Source organism: Chiloscyllium punctatum, chromosome 3 (genome assembly GCF_047496795.1).
Source record: "Chiloscyllium punctatum isolate Juve2018m chromosome 3, sChiPun1.3, whole genome shotgun sequence".
NCBI classification, from domain to species: domain Eukaryota; kingdom Metazoa; phylum Chordata; class Chondrichthyes; order Orectolobiformes; family Hemiscylliidae; genus Chiloscyllium; species Chiloscyllium punctatum.
In genome coordinates, this window is record NC_092741.1 from 156,771,740 (window position 1) to 156,797,804 (window position 26,065).

The following is a 26,065-nucleotide window of genomic DNA, read 5'->3' on the forward strand; positions in this document are numbered from 1 at the left end:
TTTGGTCCACTTAGTCTCACAATTATTGTAATCCTCATTTAACCACAATACACAAATATTCAGCAATTTTCTTTAAAAAAAAACCAGAAGACTGTCACTAGTCATTTCTAGGGGTTCAGTATATGCCCGTACACATTGCCTCCTCTGGAGCAAAACATGCCTGGATATCACTCATTCTGCCCTGAGCTGAGACAGAGACCCCTGTTTACTTTAGAGGGGGTTGGAGGAGATGTCTTCACATGGTTAGTTGATGGAATATGTGCAGGATATGGCAATTATTGGGACATCAGAGATTCTAGTTTGCCAGAGAACTAGAACATCAGATACCCTGCAGAGGACTCAAGGTGTAGATTAGATTAGATTCCCTACAGTGTGGAAACAAGTCATTTGGCCCAACAAGTCCACACCAACCCTCTGAAGAGTAACTCACCCAGACCTATTCTCCTCTGACTAATACACCTAACACTAGGGGCAATTTAGCATGGCCAATTCACCTAACCTGCGCATCTTTAGGATTGTGGGAGGAAACCAGAGTACCCGGAGGAAACCCACGCAGACACGGGGAGAACGTGCAAACTCCACACAGACAGTCGTCTGAGGCTGGAATCGAGCCTGGGTCCCTGGTGCTGTGAGACTGCAGTGCTAACCACTGAGCCACCATGACTTCAAATGACTGCCACTCTGATTGTAAACAATATTTCAGTGCATTGTGGAGTTTGGCTTCAACTTGTGCAATGGCTTCTTGCAAAGCATGAAGACTAAACTGTCCAACATGAAGAATGATGTGACAGTGCCACCCATGATGATGAAACATTGGCTTAAAGTTCTGGCAGTTTCTAAAGTAGCTAACACTATTGAGAAAGAAATTCATCACTGCCATTTAGGTTCTTGGTGCCTGTGTTTACTCAGGTTTCCCATGTAGCACATCACTCTGGCCCTCTGTCTTATAGTCAGTCTAGGAATGCTAAGTGGGTGACATTGCTTCATCAGATGGAAGAGGTAAAAAGGGCTTTTGCCTGAAATGTCGATTTCGCTGCTCCTTGGATGCTGCCTGAACTGCTGTGCTCTTCCAGCACCACTAATCCATTCATCAGATGGAAACCTACCATCCTTCCATGCTAGCTTCCATGCAATCCACTATATCAAGTGCCCTTGTTAGTGCTACAGCACTATTCAGACTAATATTATATAATCTGTAGCAAGCTCTCAATGCTGCTCATCATTCCCACTTGGTACTCCAATGGGAGTTCAGCAGTCTTCTACCTCTCAGGTTTTAGCTACAGAGGAAACATCTAGCCAAGACTAATAAGGCATTGGCAGACTGCACTAAGTCTTTTCTTAATAATTCCACGAAAATTGAATTTCTAGGCTTCTATCTTATTTATATCAAAACCCTACATGGCAGCAACGAAATAAGAACAAATTAAAAGTAGCAACCACAACACAAGAATCAGATTGAGAGGTAATTGTGGAGTCAAAGTTAAGGTTGCAGGACTGGAAAACTAAAGAATGGCAAGATGAATCTAGAAAAAAGCCTTGGTGGTGGGGACAAAGAATAGAAACGTCAAATAAAATATCAAAAAAAGTCTGTACCTTTTTAACTTTTTAAAATGTTTATAAGAAGAGTTAGGACTAATAGGAAAGGAACTGCAAAGCAGAAAGAAATACAGATGTAACAAATATTTTGCATCAGTTTTCTTCACAAAATGATTTAACGATAAAATAAGTAAGTTCTCCAGATAATTGGATTTGTAAGCAAAAGCAATACTTACATCTAAATCCAAATACATTCCACCATTGTGATGTTAAGTCAGAAACAAAGCTTTTCTATCAGAAATGATTTTGAACAAAAATCTGATTTTTAGGTTCTATCTTCAAACATATCCAAGTTTTTCTTCTCATTATTCAGTGAACTTAAAAAATAGTTGCTGTTTACCTGCAAATGAATCTTCCTTCCAACATCTGAATTATTTTCCGGTGGCTGAGCATGTTCTAATATTTCATGAGAAATGCCATTTTTAATTGCACCAGACAGACCTTTGAACCCTAAAATGTGAACAATTGAAAACATACACATCAAATATAATGCAGCTTTAACATCTTCACCAGCTTCTTCGTTCCATGTATTTAGATTACCCTTCAGACTTAAGAGAATAAATTTCAAGAAATGAACATGGCTCGTAATTCTTGGGCTTGCCAAATCCTGAAAAACAATACTTTTCAGAAATGGTCAGCATTTTCAATTGAAAAAGTTAACTTGCTAATGGCTACGCTGAAGATGATGTTAAGTATTTGCACAACATTGGTAATTCCATTCAGCAAATATGTTAGTTGCAAACTGAACAAACCATTTTCCTGTTTGAACTCAAAGATGTCTGTCCAGACAGGAAACAAAATCACTAACTACTTACGGCATAGATTAGTATGGAAATGATTCCCAGCTCTTGTCACATATACACTTACTTTTGGTTCTGAGCAGCATAGGAAAAGCCCAGTTGCCAGACCACCAAGAAAGTATCAGGGAAACAAGAGAAACAGGGCAGAAAATGTTCATCCATAAAATATAAAGAGAGAACATACACTCTCCAATGTTTACAATCTATGTAAAATGCAATGAAAGCTAATAATGCTTCAAAAAGGATGCAACATAACACTACAGTTTTGATAAGAGGACTCTTGTGCTGCTATGGCAGTGTCCCTTACTCTAGACCAGGAGGTCCAGGCTCAAGTCCCACCTGCTCCAAAGGTGTGTTATAACATCTCTGAACAAGTTGATTAGAAAGTATCGACAGTCTTGCTGTGACACAGCCCAGAAAATTTACAGTCTTTCATGATTAGTTTGATACTCTACTCAGGTCAAAGGGACTAAGCATAGTCTAATAGATAGAGACCATTGAAATGTTACAAAAATTATACATAAATTAGATTCATGGACATATTTTTAAAAAAAGAAAAACATTTGCAGAAGAGACATTGAAACCTTTCTTATTTAACTGCCACCCTTTAAATACTAAAGTAAAACAGAAAATTTAGGACATCAGGCTGTGAGAAGAAGTCAAAGATGTGAAAATTAATCAGTTAAAGAATAGGGAGTATTCGACCTTTGCTGAATAAGTTACTTTTCTTCATTGATCCTCCTCAAACAGTTTGTCTTACAAGGGAAGATTATCTTTTTCAGTGGAAACAAAATATCCTGGTAAACCGCCTCAGCCAAAGGACAATAGGAAGCAAATGCTTCAAGATTCCTACACTTTACCTTTTAAAGGGATTTCATCATATAGAATGGGCATTTTTCACTAATCACACTTCACTTCCATAAGACTAAGTAAGATTGCATATCCAGAAACTCCTACAAATTATCTTACAGCTAAAATTAGTGCAGGAGCATCTCCACAAATCAACATTCCATACCAAATCATGAGACATAGAAAAGCATAAGGAATAATGATACTTCAAGTGCAATTAAGATAAAGACACCATTTTGGTTTCAATTTATGTGATATACGTGCAGGTTAAACTTAAAAAGCATGCTACAATTCACACTTGTTCAGCTCAGACTAAAACTACTAGAAGTATACCTCTTCTTCAGCTATAACGTTGTATGCCTCACTCTGTTGGATCACCCTATGATCTGTATGTCCTTGTATGTTATGATCTGCCTGTACTGCATGCAAAACAAAGCTTTCACTGCCCTTAGGTACATGTGTCAACAGTAAATCAAATCAAAAAATCCAGATATTTGTCTTTGAAGAAACACAAAAAGTGACCACCGTCACAGAGTTTGTTGTTGATTCATCTGTGCTTTGCATATACTAGGATCACATCACAGTGATACTAAAATGTAATTGTGGATCATTTGTAACATAAATTTAAATTCTGAATTATAAATCAACACACTAAATGCAATGGATTGTCAAAGGATAAACTGAAATAATTATGATTGTTTAAAACATGATATGAGGCTAGGGAAAATTAGTAAGAGGATTTGCTAAATTGTATGTAGGATAACTTCCTCATATGGTCATATTCATGGGTAGAGACATTGCCAAATGTAATTACACATTACTAGATTGATTAGAGATGTTAATTATGAGTTGAAAGTGGTACTAATCCAATTACTAGACAAGTGAGATGAACTAAGGGAGATGGTTAGCTCAGTTAGTTAACTGTTACCATATATTTCATGTGAATGTCATCATCAAGGGTTCAATATCCATTTGGTTGAAATAGACTTTGAGAGTTGCTTCCTTATCCTACTGAGAAGAGTGAAAGGCGACAAAAACAGCCAACGAATGTGCTCAGGATAGAGCATAAGCAGACACAGAGCCAAGAACCTGCCTTCAGGAAGAGCAAATATGAAGGAAGCAATGAAGATGAATTAAATTTCAAGACAAAGAATCAGACAAGAGTTAAGACTCAAATAGAAAGGGAAAATTTCACACAACATGGATGTGTAGGTGAGGTGCATTGGTCAGGAGTAATAGAGTAGGGGAATGAGTCTGGGTGGATTACTCTTTGGAAGGTCAGTGTGGATTTGTTGGGCCAAATGGCCTGTTTCCACACTGTAGGGATTCTATGATTCTATGATCTATGAACAAGAGCTAGACACTGAATTACGGCAAACATTAGAGAAAAAAATAATGAGCTGGCTAAGAGAAACTGAAAGCCAGACTAACAAGATACTTCCAAAAAGGAAAATTCTAAGTTTTAAAATAAATATGTACCAGTGAAAAAAGGCAACTTGCAGTTATGGAGCATTCTATGGTCACCAGATGCCACAAAGGCACTTTACATTCAATGAAGTATTTTGAAATCTAAAGTTAAAAATCACACAAAACCAGGTTTTGGACACACACACACACACACACACACACATAAATCTATGGGGTGAATTTGCATTTGCAGAATTGCATTTGCAGATACATTCTATTTTGTTTAAAATGCACATGACCTGTAGGCAGTCAATACATTTATAAATTCCTACTTTGGAAACAGAACCAGTCTGACTCAAGATCGGAATACATACAGACTTTAACCTCACACCTTTAATATATTGCCTGACTGAGGATATCACTTTATTTTAAAATAAAACTTTTAAGTTATCTCATGAATGTGACTTGAAAGTTGTTCTGGGATTTGCATATTAACCCCATTCTAAAAGATGAAAGACTTAACAGCAATCTAGGTTTGTTCAATATATCACATTGGTTATGTGACACTGTGATCTTCTGCTATAAATTCTACATCCTATGATTCTGCTGCACTAGCTACCTGACAAAGGAGCAGCGCGTCGAAAGCTAGTGCTTCCAAATAAACCTGTTGGACTATAACCTGGTGTTATGTGATTTTTAAGTTTGTCCACCCCAGTCCAACATTGGCATCTCCACATTTTGAAATCTAGTCATGGTAATGGATTCAGGAAATATGCTCCACTCCCCACAAATATTTGATAATGATCAGATCTATTTTTGTGGTAAATGAGACTTTTCAAAGTTCAAGATAAAGTATATAGGTTTGAAACAAATTAAAGCAGAAAGGAGACAGTACGTATAATAAAGAAGTGGGTAGCAGTTTCCCCCCCAAGTTTTCTTCTGGAACAGCTTTTGTTTGCAGTACTCATCATTGATTTAGACTCATGGCGAAAGAGACAGTCTTCCTGTTAAAAGTATAGCAAAAGCAAAGAGACTAGAACCAGAGCACAGTGTTTAAAATTTGGGGTCTACTAATTAAGACAGGGATCAGAAAAATGTTTTTACTATCACAGATTCATAATTCTGTACCTCAAAGAGCAATGAAAGAAGGGTCACTGAATATTTTTAAGGCAGAGAGAGAGAGAAAGAGAGAGAAGAAAAAGAGAGAGATAACTCGTCACTTTCATGGGAGACAAAAAATCTGGGAAACAGTCAGGCAAGTAGTTAGAGGTCAAAATCAGATCAGCCATAATCAGATGAAATGGCAGGCAGAGTCAAAGGGCTTAAAACAGAAATTGGTGGAAAATCTCAGCAGGTCTGGCAGCATCTGTGGAGAGAAAGCAGAGTTAACATTTCAGAACAGTTCTAAAGGAGGATCAATGAAACATTAACTCTGCCTTCTCTCCACAGAAGAAAAAAGGTGAGGACTGCAGATGCTGGAGATCAAAGTTAAAGACAGTTGCGCTGGAAAAAAAACAGCCAGGGCAGGCAGCATCTGAGGAGCAGGACAGTCGATGTTTCAGGCATAAGCTCTCCACAGATGCTGCCAGGCCTGCCAGTTTTTCCACCAATTTCTGATGTTGTTTCTGATTTACAGCCTCTGCAGGTCTTTAATTTTTTTTTGTTTCTAAGGGTCAAAAGGTCTACCTCTAAACCTATGTTCTTATTAAAATAGGTTACAGAGTAAGTTAGTCCGTGGATCAAAGGAAACTGAAAGTGAGTGTTGGTTACACTTAATTTCAAACTCACCACCAGTTCTGAAGTGCTACATTTTGGTAACAAGTAGAAATAACTGTAATCTAAACTGGATAAAGCAGAATGCTGAAGTACAAAGAAAATTGGTCATTTCAATTCACAAGGCATAAGTAGGATCTCAAACGGACAAGCCCATCAAGAAAGCTAACAAAATATTGGGTATTACGGAAGAAGTGTAGAACACAAGAATCAAGAAGCAATGATTTATCTGTACAGAACCTAGTAAGATTCCACACTATAGGATATATGTCGAAGCAACAGAGATCTGTCAGCACAGATGCATTAGGATATTACTTGAGGAAATAAAAATTTGAAAATGACAATAACTGGAGTTGTTCTCATTAGGAGAGGTGATTTGATAATTGTGCTCAATATTATAAAAGCAATGGGATAGAGTAGCAGAAACAGATTATTTGCAGTGATTAATCGACTTAGAACTAAGATTAAATGTATTTTTTTTAAACACTGACAATCCTTTATACAGTGGATTGAGAGCACTAAAGTTTGTGGTTAAAACAGGAACCATGTTAGCATTTACAAATGGATGGTTGAGAGACAGGAGTTAAGAAAGTTTCTAACAGACGGGTATGGAATATGGGTCGTGTGGAGGAGAGAGACTAAAGGATTTGTTGCAAGCAGTTTATTTCTAGGTTATAATTTCCGTGTGGGGATTTCAGTTTGGGAAGATGGTGGTATAGTGGTAAGATATCTGGGCTAGTATTCCAGAAGGCTAACATTCTAAAAGTATAGGTTCAAATCCCAACATTGTAGATGGTGAATTTGAATTCAATAAAAAAAAACTGGAGTTAAAAATGCTAGTCTAATAGCAACCATATAAGCATTGCTGAATATTCAAAAAAATGTTGGTTCATTATTAAAGGAAATCTGACTTTCTTACCAGGTCAGGTCTACATGAGACTCTAGACTTCCCCGAAATGGTTCACTTTTAACTTCCCTCTGAACGTTTAGGGATGGGCAATGAATGCTGGCATGTGGGGGAACAATGAATCCTCATACTTCCCAATTCTTTAAGTATCAATGAGAGATGAGGGTGCATAGAAAAGATGAGAGGATCTGGAGGTGATTAGTGTCTAACAGTCATGATTACATTGATGTGAAGGTGCTGGTATTGGACTGGGGTGGACAAAGTTGAAAACCACACAACACCATGTTATAGTCTAACAGATTTATTTGGAAGTACAAGCTTTCAGAGCACTGCTAGTTTATCAGGTAGTAGCGCTCTGAAAGCTAGTGCTTCAGAATAAACCTGTTGGACTATATGAGTTGATGTCCTGATAAGCGGATGTAGACCTAGAGTGGCTGCCTTTCATCCCATGCATCTTCATTTTAGCCTTAGGCCTACGTCTGAAGATGGAGGGCTAAACTGAATACTGGTCCCCTCTTCTTCTCTCCCCAACCACCCAATTTAAAATATGGAGGGTGAAAGCTCCTTAACAAAAACAGTCCAGTGGAGAGAAGAACATTTCCAACTTCCACTTTTTACATCCTTCACAAAAGTCTGTACATATGAGAGAAAATTACAGAACAAAAATTATTATAATAAAAATAATAATTACAGGCTTGACATCAGTACCAAAATTCAAATCTGATCTGCCGAAAATGGTCATCGAACCTTTAGAGAATACCAAACAAACTCTGATGGGAGCCAATTTAGTTCGGAATATAAAATGCAGATTAAGTGAAGCAGGATAACATAAGAATGATAAGTTTGCCATTCAGCTCCTCAAGCCTAGCCCACCATTCATGGCTGATCTACCACAGACCTTAACTGCATTTCATATCAGTTCATCATAGTCTGATATTTCAAAAGTCTATCTACCTCCTCTTGAAATACTTTCAGCGATCTAGCCTCCACAACCCACTGCGATAGAGAATTCCAGATGTTCATAAGCCACCATGAGAAGAACTTCCTTCACAGCTCAGTTTTGACTGTGTCCACTTATTCTGAAACTGTGTGCACTAGTTCAAGACTCCCCCATGAGTGGAAACATGTTCCTAACATTGACTCTGTCATGACCGCCCAGAATCAGCTATGTTTAATTAAGACTATACCTTATTCTTCTAAACTCTAATGAATAAAGGACTAATATGTTTCGGCATTTTGACCATTCAACCACTTCAAGCCAGGAATCTTTCCAGTGAATCTCTTTTACATCACCTCAAATGCCAGTTTATCATTTTTTTAAATGAGAAGCAAATTTGCACACAGTACTCTGAGCAAAAAGGCCAAATAAAGACCAAAATTTAACTTGCCTTCCTAGTTACTTGCTACACATACATGCCAACTGTGTATATCATGTACAAGAACACACTGATCCCACTGTCCTGCATTTCTTTTTAATTCTGTCTCCATTTAAACAAGCCTGCCTTTCAATTCTTCCTAACAAATTACTTCAGGTTTCCCTCAGTAAACTCCATCTAAGTTTTTGCTCACACACTAAACCTACCTACATTCCCTGCAGATTCCTTATATCCTCATCAAAACAGTCTCCCAGCAAATTTGCATATATTACACACTGCCACCTTCATCCAGGCATGGATATCATTTTAAGTAGTAGGAGAAAGTGAGGACTGCAGATGCTGGAGATCAGAGCTGAAAATGTGTTGCTGGAAAAGCGCAGCAGGTCAGGCAGCATCCAAGGAACAGGAAAATCGACATTTCGGGCATAAGCCCTTCTTCAGGAATGAGGAAAGTGTGTCCAGCAGGCTAAGATAAAAGGTAGGGAAGAGGGACTTGGGGGAGGGGCGTTGGAAATGCGATAGGTGGAAGGAGGTCAAGGTGAGGGTGATAGGCCGGAGTGGGGTGGGGGCGGAGAGGTCAGGAAGAAGATTGCAGGTTAGGAAGGCGGTGCTGAGTTCGAGGGATTTGACTGAGACAAGGTGGGGGGAGGGGAAATAAGGAAACTGGAGAAATTTGAGTTCATCCCTTGTGGTTGGAGGGTTCCAAGGCAGAAGATGAGGCGCTCTTCCTCCAACCGTCGTGTTGCTATGGTCTCCCTTGTGGTTGGAGGGTTCCTAGGCGGAAGATGAGGCGCTCTTCCTCCAACCATCCTGTTATTTTAAGTATTTTGGGATTGTTACATCTGTCCAACCTGAAAAAGAGTCCTTAAACCTGACTCTACCTTTTGTGCTAACCAATGCGCAATCCACACTAAGTCCCAATGCCATGAACTCCTACCTTATGCAATAACCTTTTAGTGGTATTTAATCAAGTGCCCTCTGGAAATCCAAATGCATGATATCTACCTGCTCACTTTATCAATCCACTTGATATACTCTTAAATAGTTCTAGCACATTTGTCAAACTTGACTTCCTTTCCACAAAACCATGGTAACTCAGATTGGTTAAGTTTTACTAAATGTTCCTCTATTTCTTCCTGAATAATGGACTCCAGCATTTTCTCCAATAATGGATACTAGGCTGTCTTATAGCTCCCATTTTCTGTCTCCTTCCCTTCTTGAACAGTGGCATCACTTTAGCGGTTTTCCAATCTGCTGAAATCCTTCCAGAATCCAGTGAGTTCTGGAATATTTTAGAACATTGCCTCCACTGTGTGTAGCTACTTCCTTTAATAACCTTATATGCAGGCCATCAGGTTCTAGCAACTTGTCTGCCTTTTGTCCCATTACTGTATTAACTATTTTGAACCTTAAACATACTTGGAACTATTAAGAGATAGCAATGAAATAAAAGTTTGAAAAGTTACTGATTTCCCTTCTAACAAAAAACATCAATTTAGCAATGCTGACTTTCTCTATATATGGGCCCTTCATTTGGCCGTCACAGCACTTCCCTTTCTGCTCCTCTTGCCCCACAATTCCCTTGTTTATTAATCTTCTGAAGTTATCCCAGTCTTGGATCTTCCTTGAATAATCACACAGCTATTCCTTATTGAACAGTCGCAAAATTATCTCTTGAAGCTGCATTGTCCTTCTTTTGAACCACGTTATTCTTCACAGTCAGCAATGCTGCTGGACGGTTGAATTCAGCAGTCTCCTTTACTTCCTAATCTTCTCAACTATAAATACATGCCCACCTTTGGATGCTCAATAGCCAGTCTAAAATGTTCATTTACTCACAAATAATGTCCTTGGCCCTATGACTCTAGGTTGGATAACTGGACTGGTATTCCTAACGAAGGGCTTTTGCCCAAAACGTCGATTTTGCTGCCCCTCGGATGCTGCCTGAACTGCTGTGCTTTTCCAGCACCACTCTAATCTAGAATGTGGTTTCCAGCATCTGCAGTCATTGTTTTTACCTAACTGGACTGACCTTCAGGCTCATGGGTTGCAGTGCCTTACCACTTGTTAATATTTCATTGCCTGCAACATTTAATTATTGGGGGGCAATTTGTCCCATGTTAATATGTCATCCTTTGGCTTTTTTCCCTTCAGAACATACTGCCTTGTTAAAAGTTCTCTCATCTCTCCTTTAAAATCCTGTTCCATATTGCTTCCACAAGCCTTGTTTCAACTTTTTTCCCATTATATACTCTCCAGCCATATAAACTCTTCTCCTGAGCTTCACTCCTCTTGCCTTAAACATTGACAAGTTCATTTCTTTGAGAGTCTCGATACCTAAAGAACCCATTCCAACCTTGCTTCCTCTATGCCATTCCTCAGAAATAAATCTCTCACCTCAATCATTTACAGTTGTACTCTCAAACTGTTACAATACTTCCACTCCACTCCACTCGAGTAAAGGAACCAGAATCCCTTGCTCACTGTCAAACACACCTCATGCATCCTCCCTGTTCTGTCTCTAAATCCACATCTCTGTATCAGCTATCCCTGTGTCCTCTCTTTATCAGACTCTCTGTCTGTTTTGACCCTATTTCTTCAGCTCTTACTGGATCCTCATGCTGATACTGTAAATGGTTCACTCTCCTGAGAAACCATCTTCTTTACAAAAACACACCCTTAGCACATCCATGTGAACTGCACCTCATCATAAATCCCACATTTTCCTTGAAGATGCTGCAGCCTCCAAAATTGTTGCCAATCTTTCTTTCCTCGTAGTTTCTGACTATCACAGCACAGAAACAGCTATAACTGAAATCATATGACTGTATGACTCTATGACAACTAACATTGCTCATGACTATGACGTGACATCGATGCATATACTTAATTAATCTACATACTACCTTTCCTGTGCTTAAAACACATTTGCCATAACTCGAGTTGCAGGCAGTACTCAGACTGTGGCCTAACCAATGGTTAGATTCATCAGCAATTCCTTTCTTTGGTATTCAATGCAGTTACATGTAAAATACGGAATAATTGCCCTTTCAATGTTTCTTTTTTATGAACAAAATCTTAATTTGAAAGATCAAATCTTGCATTTCTTCCTAAAAGACAAAAACAAGTTTCACTTAAGGGAAAGTAATCTTAAAGCTAATTAAAAGCTATTAAGATAACTTTTTTTTGGATTAAAGCATATCAAAATAAAGAAATGGGTAATTGTAACAGGAATTCCCTGTTTTTGAAATATATGCTTAATCTACTTCAATTGTTTTTCTTCCTGTTCTGAAGGAACTAACCAAATTCAAATTACACATCAGACAGAAAAGATAAAAGATAAATGATAAAACTACATGAAGTTTTTTTTAAAACAAAGTGTTACTACAGAGAAGACCTATCTGTATATTCACAAACCGCATAAACAAACCATGTAATCATGTTTCCTCTGTCAATTGTAGAGCATCCAAATGGCATATATTCACATGTGTAGGTCAATCTCATGTATAAATTGACCCATCATTTTTGGTCAAAAAATCATTTTCCATATAACTTGTGTATCCGTCAACCCTGCATTATAAACCTCTTACAAAGGAAACTGCATGTTCCCATTAACTCACTTAAACAAAATCGCATTTATTCATTCATACTAGTAATTCTACTCACTCTTTGTTTACTGCATTCATTCATTCATAACTCTACTTACCCCACTTGGTTTACTACAGCACGTTTTGACTGATTGATTCATTCATTCATTCAGACTGGTACTAAGTCTATCGGTACTTATTGCACTTTGTTCACTATACATCCAAGTGTTAATATCGTTAAAAAGTTAATAATTTTAATTAGACCATTATATCTGAATAAAAGTGAGATATATTAGCTACATACCAGTATATCTTTAATTCTTTGACAAATTTGTTAATGTTGTTGAGGTTCATAACATATAAGAGTAAATGGGAGGGAAACAGAAGAATTTGGCAGGAAAGTTCAAGACGCTTACACATTCAGAATTTAATAAATGTTTCATTTTAAGTGTGCCATTATACCAGGCCATGATGATGTTGAACAGTGTGATTTTGCAGGATTTCAATGAATCTTTGACTTGTTAAATGTTCATACCAGTCTCTTACTTTTATCTGGTAATTCCCTTTACCGTAATTCATTGTGTCTTTCTTCTTTACCCAGGATTAGTTGTGCGATCGAGTTGACTTCTGCTAATAATATGGTATTTCAACCTGCAGCATGAATTTCAGCCCCTCAAAACTTGTGCCCATGTATTAGTCGACCCCCTAAATTGAAACTTTAAAAATAGCCTTAAAAATTCACAAGTATATACAGTAATATTTCTTTTGCTTCTTCACCAAAATCAAAGCCAGTGCAAAGAAGAAAGAAATCTATATTTACATGTTAAATCAAACAAATGCTGCACGACAGTACAGACTGATTGGATAGTTTGATTCCAGTATAATTAGTCTCTGGAATTCTCATCAGTAGCATTTAAGTTACTTAATTTGATCACCCATAGACAGCTTGACCTGAAACCAAGTCCATGGAAATAAAGATATTTCCAGGAAGGAATATGGCTGTGATCTTATGCAGGCTTAACCTGTATAGGGGATGAGATTATCTAACTGAAAAGGCAAACAGGCCCATGGCAAAAAAAAAGTCACAGTGCCATTTGAATATTTAGTTGATGGGGAGAAAGTAGTAAATAAATCTCTACAGCCTTTTTGGACATCCAAAAAGCATAATGGTTATTACATTTTAAAAGTGAAGATACCTTACTGAAAAGAATGGCAATAATTGGCTAAATAAACAAACAGTCCTTTCATGCCTAAAATGTATTGCACACTACAATGCAAAAATAGGAAAAGGCCAGTTGGCACAAATGTATAATATATTTACAATAATCATGACTAAGTAGACTAAGGAAATATTAGGCCAAGTTGTAATTGCATCTTGAATATCTCTAGTCTCCACTAGCATAACTAGCATATTAATACAGGCATTTATCATGTTTGGAGAAAGTGTTTATAGATATTCATTTAACTTTCACAAAATAAACTTCGTAATACAACTAGTCTGTTTACATTTAATTTCCTGCATTTACTTATATACATTATTTATGTTTTGTTACACTATTTGATGATTTTAGAATACAGGTAGTTAAAATGTGACAATCAATTCTGGCCATTACACCATGATCATGAAACAGGGACAAGAATAAAATTCCTAATTTGAAGGAGAGCGCTGTGCGGAAAGCATATTTGAATCACATTTGTGGTTGGAACGTGGGACAAAAACTATGGGCTTGAGAAGAATGGTTTTCCATTAACTTGGGGAAAATTCTATAAACTACTTGCGAATTTCCATGCTCTGCCATAAAACAAAATTTAAGAACATGAGACTTTAAGAGCAGAAAAAGACAATTACAAAGTCAATCATAGCAGTTATATTTTCCATTTGTCACCATTACTGCTTAACTATTCATCATAAAAGTGCATTTTTCATGTTCTGGAATGTGCCTTTTATTTGAAAATAAAATTCTACATTGGCCCAATCCAGCAAAATTGTTATCTCAACCTCTGTATACACTAGAAACCACCAAGTGTTTTCACCCAAACTCCTGTCAATGGGTGCCACATGTCTATCACTACTGTGCACTGCCTTCTCAAATCCAATCCAATCAGAAAGCAGACAAATAGCTTGTATGCAATTACACAATTCAATCACAAGTCAAATAACTTTTGATGAATAATTTGTGACGCCCTGATGATTCTCTCCAATCGATCATCACAGTGTAAAAGAAACTAAGTTTTCATTCTGGCAATTCCAAGGCAGACCAAGACGGTTAAAGTCCCTACTTCCTCAATCATAGAAAGAAAAAGCTGACCAAGAAATCAATGTCTTACCAATGAAATTTTTGATACAAACCTAATGTAGTACAGAAAAGCTGTACAAAGTGACTTATCCTCATAATTCCTTGCAAAATGTCCACAAAGAACTGCTGAAATTCAAATTTAACTGCACTCGTGGTCCAGACTCTTGCAAGAGAGTAGGAATTCAACACCATTCAGTTTTGAATTTGATGTCCACCCAATCTTTAGGCTTCTTTCTTGAGAACTGCAATTTCTTTTCAGTCTAATTCAGGCCTGAGCTATATAAAATCGCGGTGGAGTACTTTTTTCTAAATCGGTTTCATTCATGAGGGAATAAGTGCACCAACATAATTACTAATGGGAGAAGGCAAGTGAACTTAATGCAGGAAAACTCAGATCAAAATGTTCATCAATACAATTAATTATCTATCACATAAAACATTCTCTCTCCCAGTCATAGACTTGATTAGCCAAATAGCACCCTGTTGTAATGACATAACTATCTAGTCACGACAAATAGAATCACCTGCATTTGGAGCATAATGTTTTTTAACTGGGCTTTCATTTGGCTACAGATTTCTACTGTTGGTAATAAGCTATGATGTAGGAAATGGCAGATCCGCTGCCTGATGGGCCTTTCCCTGCCCTATTACCAGTCTTCACACTTCCCCAAATACCTGCAAAGTTGCAACTCAATATTCCAAGTCTACAACTTTTCTTCAAAATGGAGAAAGTTGGAAATGCAATAGGCTTGATGGAAGTGAAAAGGGCTAGAACAAATAAAATGAAAGGCCTATGAAAGATCACTGGAAGGAAGAGATTAAGTGACAAAATGGTTCATGCTGCTAAACCAAAGCAAGAATGAGACAGATAAAGAAATACATTATTCTTTTCAAGGAGCAATGAATGGCAGAGTATTGAATAACTGCCAAAGGACAAAACAGAAATGTAAAAAAAAAAACAGAAAACAGCAGAAGTTTCCAAAATTCAACAGAAATTTTGTACAGATTGAGGAGCTTTACAATGGGCTCTTTTCAGCCAGAATTGAGGGGAGTCTTCTCAGACACTCCACCATTCTCGGGTTAGCTGTTAACAATGGTGATAGCAAGACAATATGTTGAAGGTGTTAGCCCCCTGTGTTCTCTGTCTATGCCATGGTGTTTAGATTGTTTCTAATCTAAAAAGTAAGATAACGGAGTTTTACATAAATTCACACTCACAACCTCCAACCCAGCCAGACAGACAGACACACACATATATTTTGTGGGGTGAATTTGTACTTGTAGGGTTATATTGTACTTTGCTCAAAAACTGCATGCATTCATGTAGAACTCCGTTATCTCACTTTTTTAGATTAGAATCAGTCTAAACATTATGGCATAGACAGAGAACACAGGGGGCTAACACCTTCAACATATTGTCTTGCTATCACCATTGTTAACAGCTAACCCAAGAATGCAACTTTTCAAAAAAAAGGTTTTGTGATTTACACATGAAAGAAGTGAAACTATCACTGTATTCTAACAGATGAAAGGCTTAACAGACAATCAATTTTTCAATGTATAATTTCAGTTACATCACACTGTAAATTTTTGCTATAAATTCTGCATTAGGATTGAGCCCTCCACTACCACCTGATGAAGGAGCAACACTCCGAAAGCTAGTGTGCTTCCAATTAAATCTGTTGGACTATAACCTGGTGTAGTGTGATTTTTAACTTTGTACACCCCAGTCCAACACCAGCATCTCCAAATCAACATCACTATACACTGACTCCACTATAGGCTTCTTCCGTGTCATCAAAAGATGGCAACCAGAGATGTGTCATTGCTCCCACCCATTTTACCATTTTCCTTGCAAATAATATTGTAACTGACTATAGACAGACTCACCAAAGTGTTTGCATGGTAATAATAGTCACACAAACTCTTCAACTTCAACCTGGTGAAGACCACAACCAAAGCAACACTACTTCTCTGACAAATCTACAGCATGATGATGATACTCAAGTTAACGTTCACTTTGAAGAACTATGACCGATAGTTGCCATATTCACTCAAACCTATGTGGCTTTACCAGGGAGACCTTCAGTGGCAGCTGCCGATCTTGTAAGATGACGGTTAATGTTGTTGTGATCATGGCAATATCTGCTACATGTATGGTTAAGTGTTAGAAAATGACCCTCATCTTGCATCTTGACAGCTATCATTAAAAAAAATACATTAATGAAGACAGTCAATGTGTTTTGCTCAGCCACAGGCAAATTATGTACTTGATTTTGAGAATCACGTTGAGACCTGACACCAAACACAATTGTTTATCAGGCTGGTTCTCTCCACATTTCTCTACCAAGTTAAGTTTGGACTGACAGATGCAATATCAGAGCCCTAGAAACACTTTATCAATACTATGTTAGAAGGTCTTGCAAATCAAGGGAGGATAAAAGAACATATACAAGCAGCCAAGAAGCTGAGTAGAAAGGCAATGATAATTTCTCATCACCTGAAATGGAGCAGACGCAATCAGAATGCCTAATCTCAACAGAATGCCCAAACAGGTGATCTACTCAAAATTTTGTCACACAATCCATTCACAAGGAGGTTAAAGGGAATGTTTTAAAGACCACTGTCAAGCTGCCCTAATGGTCTATACTATGGATGTCAACATATGGAAAAAGGGTATGAATGAGGACTGAATTAGAATTTGACATTCAAAACAGCTGTCAAAACATTCCAATTAGTAAGAGTAGCCCTGAAACTGAACCATGAAAGACTGACAGAAAGAGGAAGTGGGTGCACGGGCCAACAATCCATCACAACTTCGGTCAGCTGACAAATCTGTCCACTTTTTGGAACAGCCTACAAGATTAAGAAAAGGTTTAAAAGCCACTTACAAATTTACAAACTTCGCTACTATCCTTTCCACCCTGCTATCTACAAGAAAGAATTATCCTCAGCAGAAGAGATTTCTGATAGAAGCTGATGAGTAGCTTTCACCTCTACAGTTTCTCTTTTCTTCCCTCACGTTTAGATGGTCATATTCATTATCGCGCCATTCACACCTTTTCAAAACATATCTTTTGTTTATTCGCTTATCCCATTATCACTCCTTTTAGCCGATATCATGAAATTTATTTGCTACTTTTTTGACATTTCCTTTTATTGTTTTTGTCACCTCTCTTTCACTTGTTCAAAACCTATTACATATCTAACTTCTCCCAGCTCTGTTAAATTGTCCCTTACCTGAAATGTTAACTCTATTTCTCGAGATACATGCTGGTCAATGTGCTAAATATTTCCAGCATTTTACGCTTTTAGATCTGCTGAATCTGCAGTACTCTGTTTCTGTAGTTGTATTTTGTCTAATTTAGTTATCAATGTTGAAACATAACACAGTATGAAAAAAGGGAACAATGCAAGAGAAAATTTTTTTTTCAAAAACATATAAATAAAGTTTATTTACCAAAAACACACATTAGAAGTAATTTCACAAACTTCACATGAATGGCAAAAAGATAGCAAGAACATTCAAATTACACAAGAAAGTAATTGGCATGTGTACTACTCACAGTAAAACATTAAGACTTTTCTCAGATATAACAAACTTATCAAGTGAAAACAGGAGGATAAATTACAAATCGCAACAAACAAATTTAATGCTTTCCAACATTTCCCTGACTCTGCTTATTTATAATGTAATTCTATCATTGAAGACAACATAACTGTCACCCCTTTCTACTACAGGAGCAGATTTATGTCATTTTTGTTATTTTATTAAGTGGTCATATTTTCTTCATTTTGTTGTATATGTCGAGTGTTTTTTATGTTTCTCATTTTTTGAATCGTTCTCAAGTTCTCCTGCGCCAAAAACAGTTTTTAAATTTCATCCCTGTACTCCCTACCAACCCTCCAAGCAGCATAATTCATTTTCGGGAATATTTATAAACACAGGGGATAAAGCATTAATTTTGTTTAGTCTTTGTTGCACTGTTGGCATTGTATATAATTGTATGTAAACAGCTAAACTAATAAGCAAATCAGCAGAATATAAAATCCCTTTCAATGTTAAATATTAATGTTGATCACTTTACAAAATCTGTGTAAAAATTATTTAATAAAAGCATTTAATACTCTTTACATCCATCTTTAACACATATCTAGCTCCTTCTGTAGAGTCAGATATATAATGGAAAAACTTGGTTTGCGTAAAAAAATTCCATTCATGTAAAATGGTTAAGACATTTTAAAACTAAAGACTTTTCCAATTCTAGCTGAACTATCAGAGGGTAGGTATGAATTGCAACCAAACGTTTATGAAAGGAAAAAAATGCTGGAAATAATCAGCAGGTTTGACAGCATCTGTGGGCACAAATAAAATTATAGCTTTTTGATCTATGACCTTACGGTAGAATTCGAAAAGGTTCTTCTCTCCAAAGATGCTTCCTACCTACTGGTATTGCTAGTGCTTTCAATTTTTCTTTCAGGATTCATAATAATTCGCTTTTGCACTTCTTCCATGAGGGTTGGTATTGTGTAAAGGTTTAGTGCCTCATTTTCCTTTCTGCTGTCACTGGTCACTTACATTGCTGTACTGGGATAATGCTACTTTTGCGCTCTCAAATCTGAGAATACTACATGGAAGAAAGGAAAGAAGAAGAAAAAATATTTGGAACACCAAAATAGTGTAGAAATTACAAAAACTACACCCCACTGCATGAATGCCATTCTCAAAATTTCACAGTGAAATTAATAGCAAAAAATTAAAGCAGCAAAAAAATGCCAACTTGAAGACATTTGTTTCAACTAACATATATAGACTGTTGTTTCTGAAATGTTTATAATTTATGCAATTCTCAGTGTTACAAAATCACTGCTTTAGGGCTGCTCAGGTTTCTTCCTGAATATGGATAATTCTGAAGTCTGGCATATTTAGAGGTAAATTGCCATATTTAGAAGGTCATCCACACAAACACCAAAACTTTAACAGAAATTAATTAGAAAGGAACAAAAACTAACTCAATATTATGAAATTCACATAATTTGCCAAATTAAATCAATGTAATTTAGTAAATCAGACAAACAAAACAGCAGCTGAGCTAGTACCAAGCACTAAAAAGGCCTGTTGAGTAAAACACCCATCTGGCTATCAAATATTTTTGAAAATGATTTGTAAAATTGTATCTTTTATACTACAGAGTCAGGAGTACAACTTTTCAAATGAACTTTCCACATTTTTTGAACGATCCTGCCAAAGGATCAGGTGAAGCATAGACCATCAAAAAAAGTTATTTTAAATAAGCCATTTAAATTATTTCAGCCTGAAGTAGATAATGTAGAAATTAATGGATAGTTCAAGTCAAACTATTGAATTGTTTTTCTATTTGTTAATAAAGGCAAAATCAAATCCTAAATGAAACAATTTACATGTACAATCTTCCATCAGATAAATTATACAACTATCCACTGCTGCACAAAAATATGATCTGTTTTGGTACTGGTCCCAGTTTTCATTTATTCTCAGCACTTAGGATTGATTTCATTTTCATAAATAATGCTTTTGGTCCCACATCACCAAAACAAAAATGGCCAAACATACCAAGAAAATTGGCAACTAACTGATAAATATTATCATAAAAGTATCAATGATATGGAGCAGAAACATATAGTTAAAGCTTGCCTGTATAACATATTCAAATGTGAGTGGACTTGTACATGCATTGGAATTATGACGATGCTACTCCTTTGACAAGGTTATTCTGTCCTTGGTGTTTGTTTCTCCCCCCACCCCCCCACCCCCCCCCACCCCTCCGAGAGGGATCATAAACACAGAGGTTCCGATGTGTCTGGTTCGTATGGGCTTTAGGGCCAATTTGATTATAGCCAACACATACTGCCTCAGGAAAATGGCTTTCAAGTTTTTTTAAAAAGACTTGTACAATGAAATGGGAGTGGCCAGTTTGCCCAACTCAGCTTTTCTCTGGTTTGTTTTGGTTTTCAAAAGTCTGGCTGTTTTGCAGCTGCTGATCGAGTCTTAGCTAGAGACCCAGAGAAGCTGCTGGACCAAAAGAAGCAGCTCCATGCTGATCCTCTCTCTCTCTCTCTTGGACATCTCTCCTGTGAGAACCTGAATTTGATTTTATCTTTTTTGCCAAGGGGTGTTTATGGGGATTTGCAAGTATTTGAAACAGCATCATTAAGTTGTGATAGAGTCAATTGGGTTTTCAGATAAGTTATGTTATTCTATATTCTGTTTTCTTTTGTTTATGTATAAATAAATTGCTTTGATTAAAACCAAGTGGTTGGTCCAGCTGCATCACTCTTGGTACATACACTTCTCACTTGCTTAAAACAACTAGAAAATTTAGTGTCTGAGCTAGCTTCTTGAAATGTTTTGAGGGGGTCTGGCCTGGTCATATTAAATTAGAGGCTCCTTGTGGGATTTGTTCTATAGTTCCAAATTGAGATTAGTGCCGTTGGAGTCAAAGGCAGCGTGTGGCAGGTGTCGGTGTCTTTGCTTTGGGTGTTGAATTCGGTTGGTTTAAACAGTGCTGGTGTAGTAATGGCTCTTTCAGTCACTAAGAATTTTCTGGGGGTGGAAAGTGACTTTGAAGGCTTTCCAAAGATGAACAAGGAAAAGCTGCTGGAATTGGCAGTCAAGCTGGAGCTGCCTCCTTTCGTGAAGAAAGGAGAGATAATTACAGCAATAGCTCAGCATTTAAATTTGCTGTAAACACCGTCAGAATCTTTCAAGATGGCGAAAATTCAATTAAGAATAAAACAGCTTGAGTTAGAGGCAAAAGGAAAAGAGAAAAAAATGAAACTGTTTGAATTATGATTAAAAGCATGAAGAAAGAAAAAGAATAAAAGGTCCGAGCAGAACAAAAAAAAAACTAAGGACAGAATAACCTTGTCAAAGGAGCACAACATCACAGAGGTAATGGTGAGCTGTTAGAAATTTACAGGGACAATTTCAATAAGAAAAACATATGCTTGGAAGATCAGAATGGAGAATTAATTCAATTCTGGTCAAAATCCTAAATAAGATAATTTCTCCAAAATGTTCATGAGCTACCCAGTAGCAGTACTAAATTACTGCCAAATACACATGCATCTTAACGGTGAAGAAATGCTAAAATTCTATTCAAAAGTATTTTCACGATCTTGAGTATGGATCTACCCCGCACTGGAGGGAGATATAGTTTATGATGTGCAATCAGTATTTGTTGATTCAGTTCCATTTCTGCTGCAGCTACTGAAACAAATTTTGGGAATACCAAAACTATTAATATAATTTCTTCCATTCATCATTTTTATTTGGACAAAAGAAACATATTAATTCGGATTATTTCAATTCAGTCCACTTACTGTTCTAGCCTACTGTTCAGTCAAATGACAACCACTAACACATGACAAATTTTCAATGCCAATGTTAAAATTCAGAGGTCATGAATATGGTCCCATTCTTCACTTTTCCGTTCAAAGTGCAAACAATTGCTTAGAAATGTGATTGGTTATTTGTCAACAAAAACAAGTAGCACAAAGTAATACAAATGTAAAGTGCAATGTGACAAAAGATAAGAACGTACTCTTCCTATAACCTCCTAACCGAATGAGATATGTTAAGCAGAATAAAATGAGACAAACTGAATAAATTTGATTATTATTTCATGCCAAGATAAAAAGTAACTGTCTTGACTCCTATAGTTCAACATTGAAATTGTTATTGGACTGTTAGCATCAGCCTCAAACAATAACTGATTCCCCAGCCAAACGTATATAAGTGAGTATTGAAATGTTTTTATTGAAGTGACAATTTTTATACAGAGTACATTTCACAACTGCCTTCCACTTCCTTGCTTTACAGGTTTTTCCAATGCTATAATGCAATGTAAGGCATACGCATTTAGTATCACAATACAATATCTTATACAAAATTAAGTCAGTGAACCAAATACTTTTTGTTCAAAATCTTTGAAAAAACCTAATCAAATAAAAGTGCGATATGTGATCTAAAAGGATTAAACAGGTGAGAATGGGGCTTCTTTCAAAAGACTTTGCACCAAATCCAAGGTATAAGGACACAGCAAAGTACATGAACAACAAAATACTCTGCTGCCCAATTTAGCTGGTTAATCGCAAGAATCAAAAAAATTACATCAAGCATTTTCTCTTTATGCCGAGCAAAAGTAAAAGCACACGAATATGGCCCCTGGAATTTAGCCAACCTTTAACTAGGCCGATGAAGTAACTCTCAGACAACTTGCTAATCATAATTAATTCATAATAAATAAGTCTTATTCATAAATTAATTAGACCGTACTCAATATTTTGTTTGGAAAACGTAATTTCAAACATTAATTATATTTGCTTACAGGTTCCAGTGACGTTAACCTGAAACTTCGATGACAACCTTTTCTCAATTCATGACACCATCGCCACAGTGTAAGATAACAATTAAATGAAAATGATTCAACTGTGTTTGGCATAAGTATTTACATTTCCAGCTTGTTAGAAAATCATAAGCTGTTATTGATTGCTGATTTTGAATGTCCTTTCACCCTTAATTGATTTGGTTTGCTCATTCCAAAAGAAAAAGGAAGGTTTTTGTTCAATCTATTCCATTTTAGACTAAATTCTACTTTGAAAAAAAAGTACTTAATTTTTTTGGATACTCCCAGTTTCCATAGTCGTCTTCATTTAACGATTCAAATAAATTTATAGTAAGCTGGCACTAAGAAACAGTTTTTTCAACTCTGGGTTCACTCAGGTGATCTAGAGCTAAAAAATAACTTTACAGCAATCACTCATCCATCACTATGCGATTGTAACTAAAGTTTTAGACTCTTATTGACGTAGTATTTCCACAATTATAGCATACCGACCATATTAAATAGTGTAAACCTTTACTGCCTTGTCCTAAACAATCTCTTTTGCCACCTTGGACCTCCAAGCAAGGATGGTACTTGGTATAAGGAATTCATTTCTACTCTATACCAGGTGCATTTAAGCTTGATTTTACAAATACATCAAATTAAATTCATAAGGTTTTCAATATGATCATGTAACTGACACAGCTCAATTGTTTCTTGGTTCGTAAATACTGGATAAGTAAATAGCCTAACTGCCTAATGAAACTTGTTAAGTTAGAGAAAGGGAAGATTTATCAGTCATACATTATAATAACGAGACTACATTAGTCATGTTTGAAATATGAAGTGAAGTAATTCTGGCATTTGTAATGTGCAAATCATGTTGCTGGGTTCCCGATTATGCATCACATTAAATTAACAATGAATTAATCTTTCATTATATGTTCTTTCCCATTTTATAATATTCTATCAATCAAGGAGGCTGATGGAAATTATACAAGGGCACTTGAGCTGATCAGTCATATATATGCTGCTGCGTTTTGAAGATTTTATTGCTGAAGCATGCAAATATAACATGTGAAGTAATCTTTTCGTTACTGTTTGTACATTACTTTCAAATTTGAAGGCTTTAAAAATTAAGCTTCAAAAAGTACAATGTGAATTTGATTTAAAATCTAAATGGAAAGTTAATTCTGGCCAGATTATTTTATACCTGAAAATGTGTTGCTGGAAAAGCGCAGCAGGTCAGGCAGCATCCAAGGAGCAGGAGAATCGACGTTTCGGGCATAAGTTCTTCTTCAGAAGAAGGGCTTATGCCCGAAACGTCGATTCTCCTGCTCCTTGGATGCTGCCTGACCTGCTGCGCTTTTCCAGCAACATATTTTCAGCTCTGATCTCCAGCATCTGCAGTCCTCACTTTCTCCTCGCAGATTATTTTATAGCTTTACTAACACTGAACAAAAAATAATTAATGCAATTACATGACTTTTTGACTTACATACTTCTAAATAGTTCTCACATGTGTCCAAGATAGTACCAGTGACCAATTCCCAAGCAACCCTCATTGCCCAAATGATCCACATAACAAAGGCCAGAAATAAACCAACTTTCCATTTACCCATCAAATGTTGTGGGCAGCTCCTGCTGTTTCATGATCTCATCCCTAAGCATTTCATAGCCAAGTGTGTTTGAAGTATATTCAAAATACAGTAGTGCAAATAAATGTGACAACCAATTTGTATATAGTAGTATGACTGATTACACACAAGCCACCAGAACTGCTTCACTGGTTAAGGGATAGTTGTTGATGAGGAAATGGGGAGAAATCAATTGCTCTTCGAAAACATTACAGCAGCTTTAAAGTTCATTAGAGAAGACAAACACATTCTTTAACCTCTTTTCCAAATGACAGCAAAACATTCCTCGGATGCTGCCTGACCTGCTGTGCTTTTCCAGCACCACTCTAATCGTGACTCTGGTTTCCAGCATCTGCAGTCCTTGTTTTTACCTATTTCACTAAAGTGTCAGCCCAGATAAAGTGCTTTTGTGCTGTTGTGAAGGTTGAACCCACAGCCTTCTGACTCAGAGGCAACAACTCTATCACAGAGCCCAAGGCAAAGTAGATGAAATTGAATCAAACCCATGTGCTTTAACACATTGCACGACTCACAATTGTGTAAGGATGAGAGGTGGAATGATAGGCTACCATTTTGATTTTCCTGGTGGCTATAATAAGCAACTGCTAGAACATATTAGAATGTTCCCAATTGTGCAGCAGTGACTGAATGCCAGGCACACCCCCACAGAACAGGAGAGAAAATTAGGCTGGAGCTTTCTCACCAGACTACTCCAATTAGCTTTCAATCGGCTTTTCCATTGAAGTCTAAATGATCCACATAAAAGTAGACAGTCCACCAATGTGCTCAACCAGTTGTCATACAACTCAAAGAAAATCTTAACACTTGATATGGTTTTTCTTATGCAAGTGTTCTATTGCCTCTAAAATTATAGACTAGTATAGAGATTGAAAGGGTGTGCAGTTTCAGTTGCAAAACTTGAAAAAGGGAAATTAAAAACTTCATATTTGCAAAACTTGCATATGGTTTCCCACTTTCATGAATTGGTATTCTACAGCATCGAAGGACATAATTTAGTTCATTGTGGCCTTTGTCATCACTGCCACATCCCTATATCATTTTAACACTTTTTAAGTATTGAGCAACTTTCCTTTTAGAGTTCCTTTGCTTTTGTACTCTTTGAAGTTTTGAATTCTATATTTGTTTTTAAAATGTTTGTATCTTAATCAAAGTCATACTACTTTCTCCTTTCTGAATTTTAACCTTATTCCCAAAATATATTGCATCTTGCTGCACATACAAATTTCACCTGACATATCTACCTGCTGAATCTACTGAACTGTCTACATCCATTTCAAATATTCATGATCAGTTAGATTAGATTAGATTACTTACAGTGTGGAAACAGGCCCTTCGGCCCAACAAGTCGACACCGACCCACCGAAGCGCAACCCACCCATACTCACTCTCCTACATTTACCCCTTCACCTAACACTACGGTCAATTTAGCATGGCCAATTCACCTAACTT

At 36.8% G+C, this 26,065-nt stretch overlaps 1 protein-coding gene across 10 annotated transcripts in view; it reads right to left on the reverse strand.

Annotated features, from left to right (window-relative positions):
* The window catches only part of agbl5 (AGBL carboxypeptidase 5), a 126,092-nt gene that overhangs the window by 23,682 nt on the left and 76,345 nt on the right, over positions 1 to 26,065 (reverse strand). For 6 of the 10 annotated variants that reach the window (XR_011955316.1, XM_072562881.1, XM_072562869.1 and 3 more), the window contains one exon: positions 1,937 to 2,046. Coding sequence is in view for 8 of the 10 variants with exons in the window: in XM_072562881.1 (XP_072418982.1) it covers positions 1,937 to 2,046 (110 nt within the window). In the remaining 2 variants the exon portion in view is untranslated. Of the gene's footprint in view, positions 1 to 1,936; positions 2,047 to 18,076; positions 19,221 to 20,390; positions 21,842 to 22,366; positions 22,466 to 26,065 lie in introns of those variants that run through there. The other 4 variants (XR_011955317.1, XM_072562922.1, XM_072562931.1 and 1 more) reach the window with 3 other exon arrangements.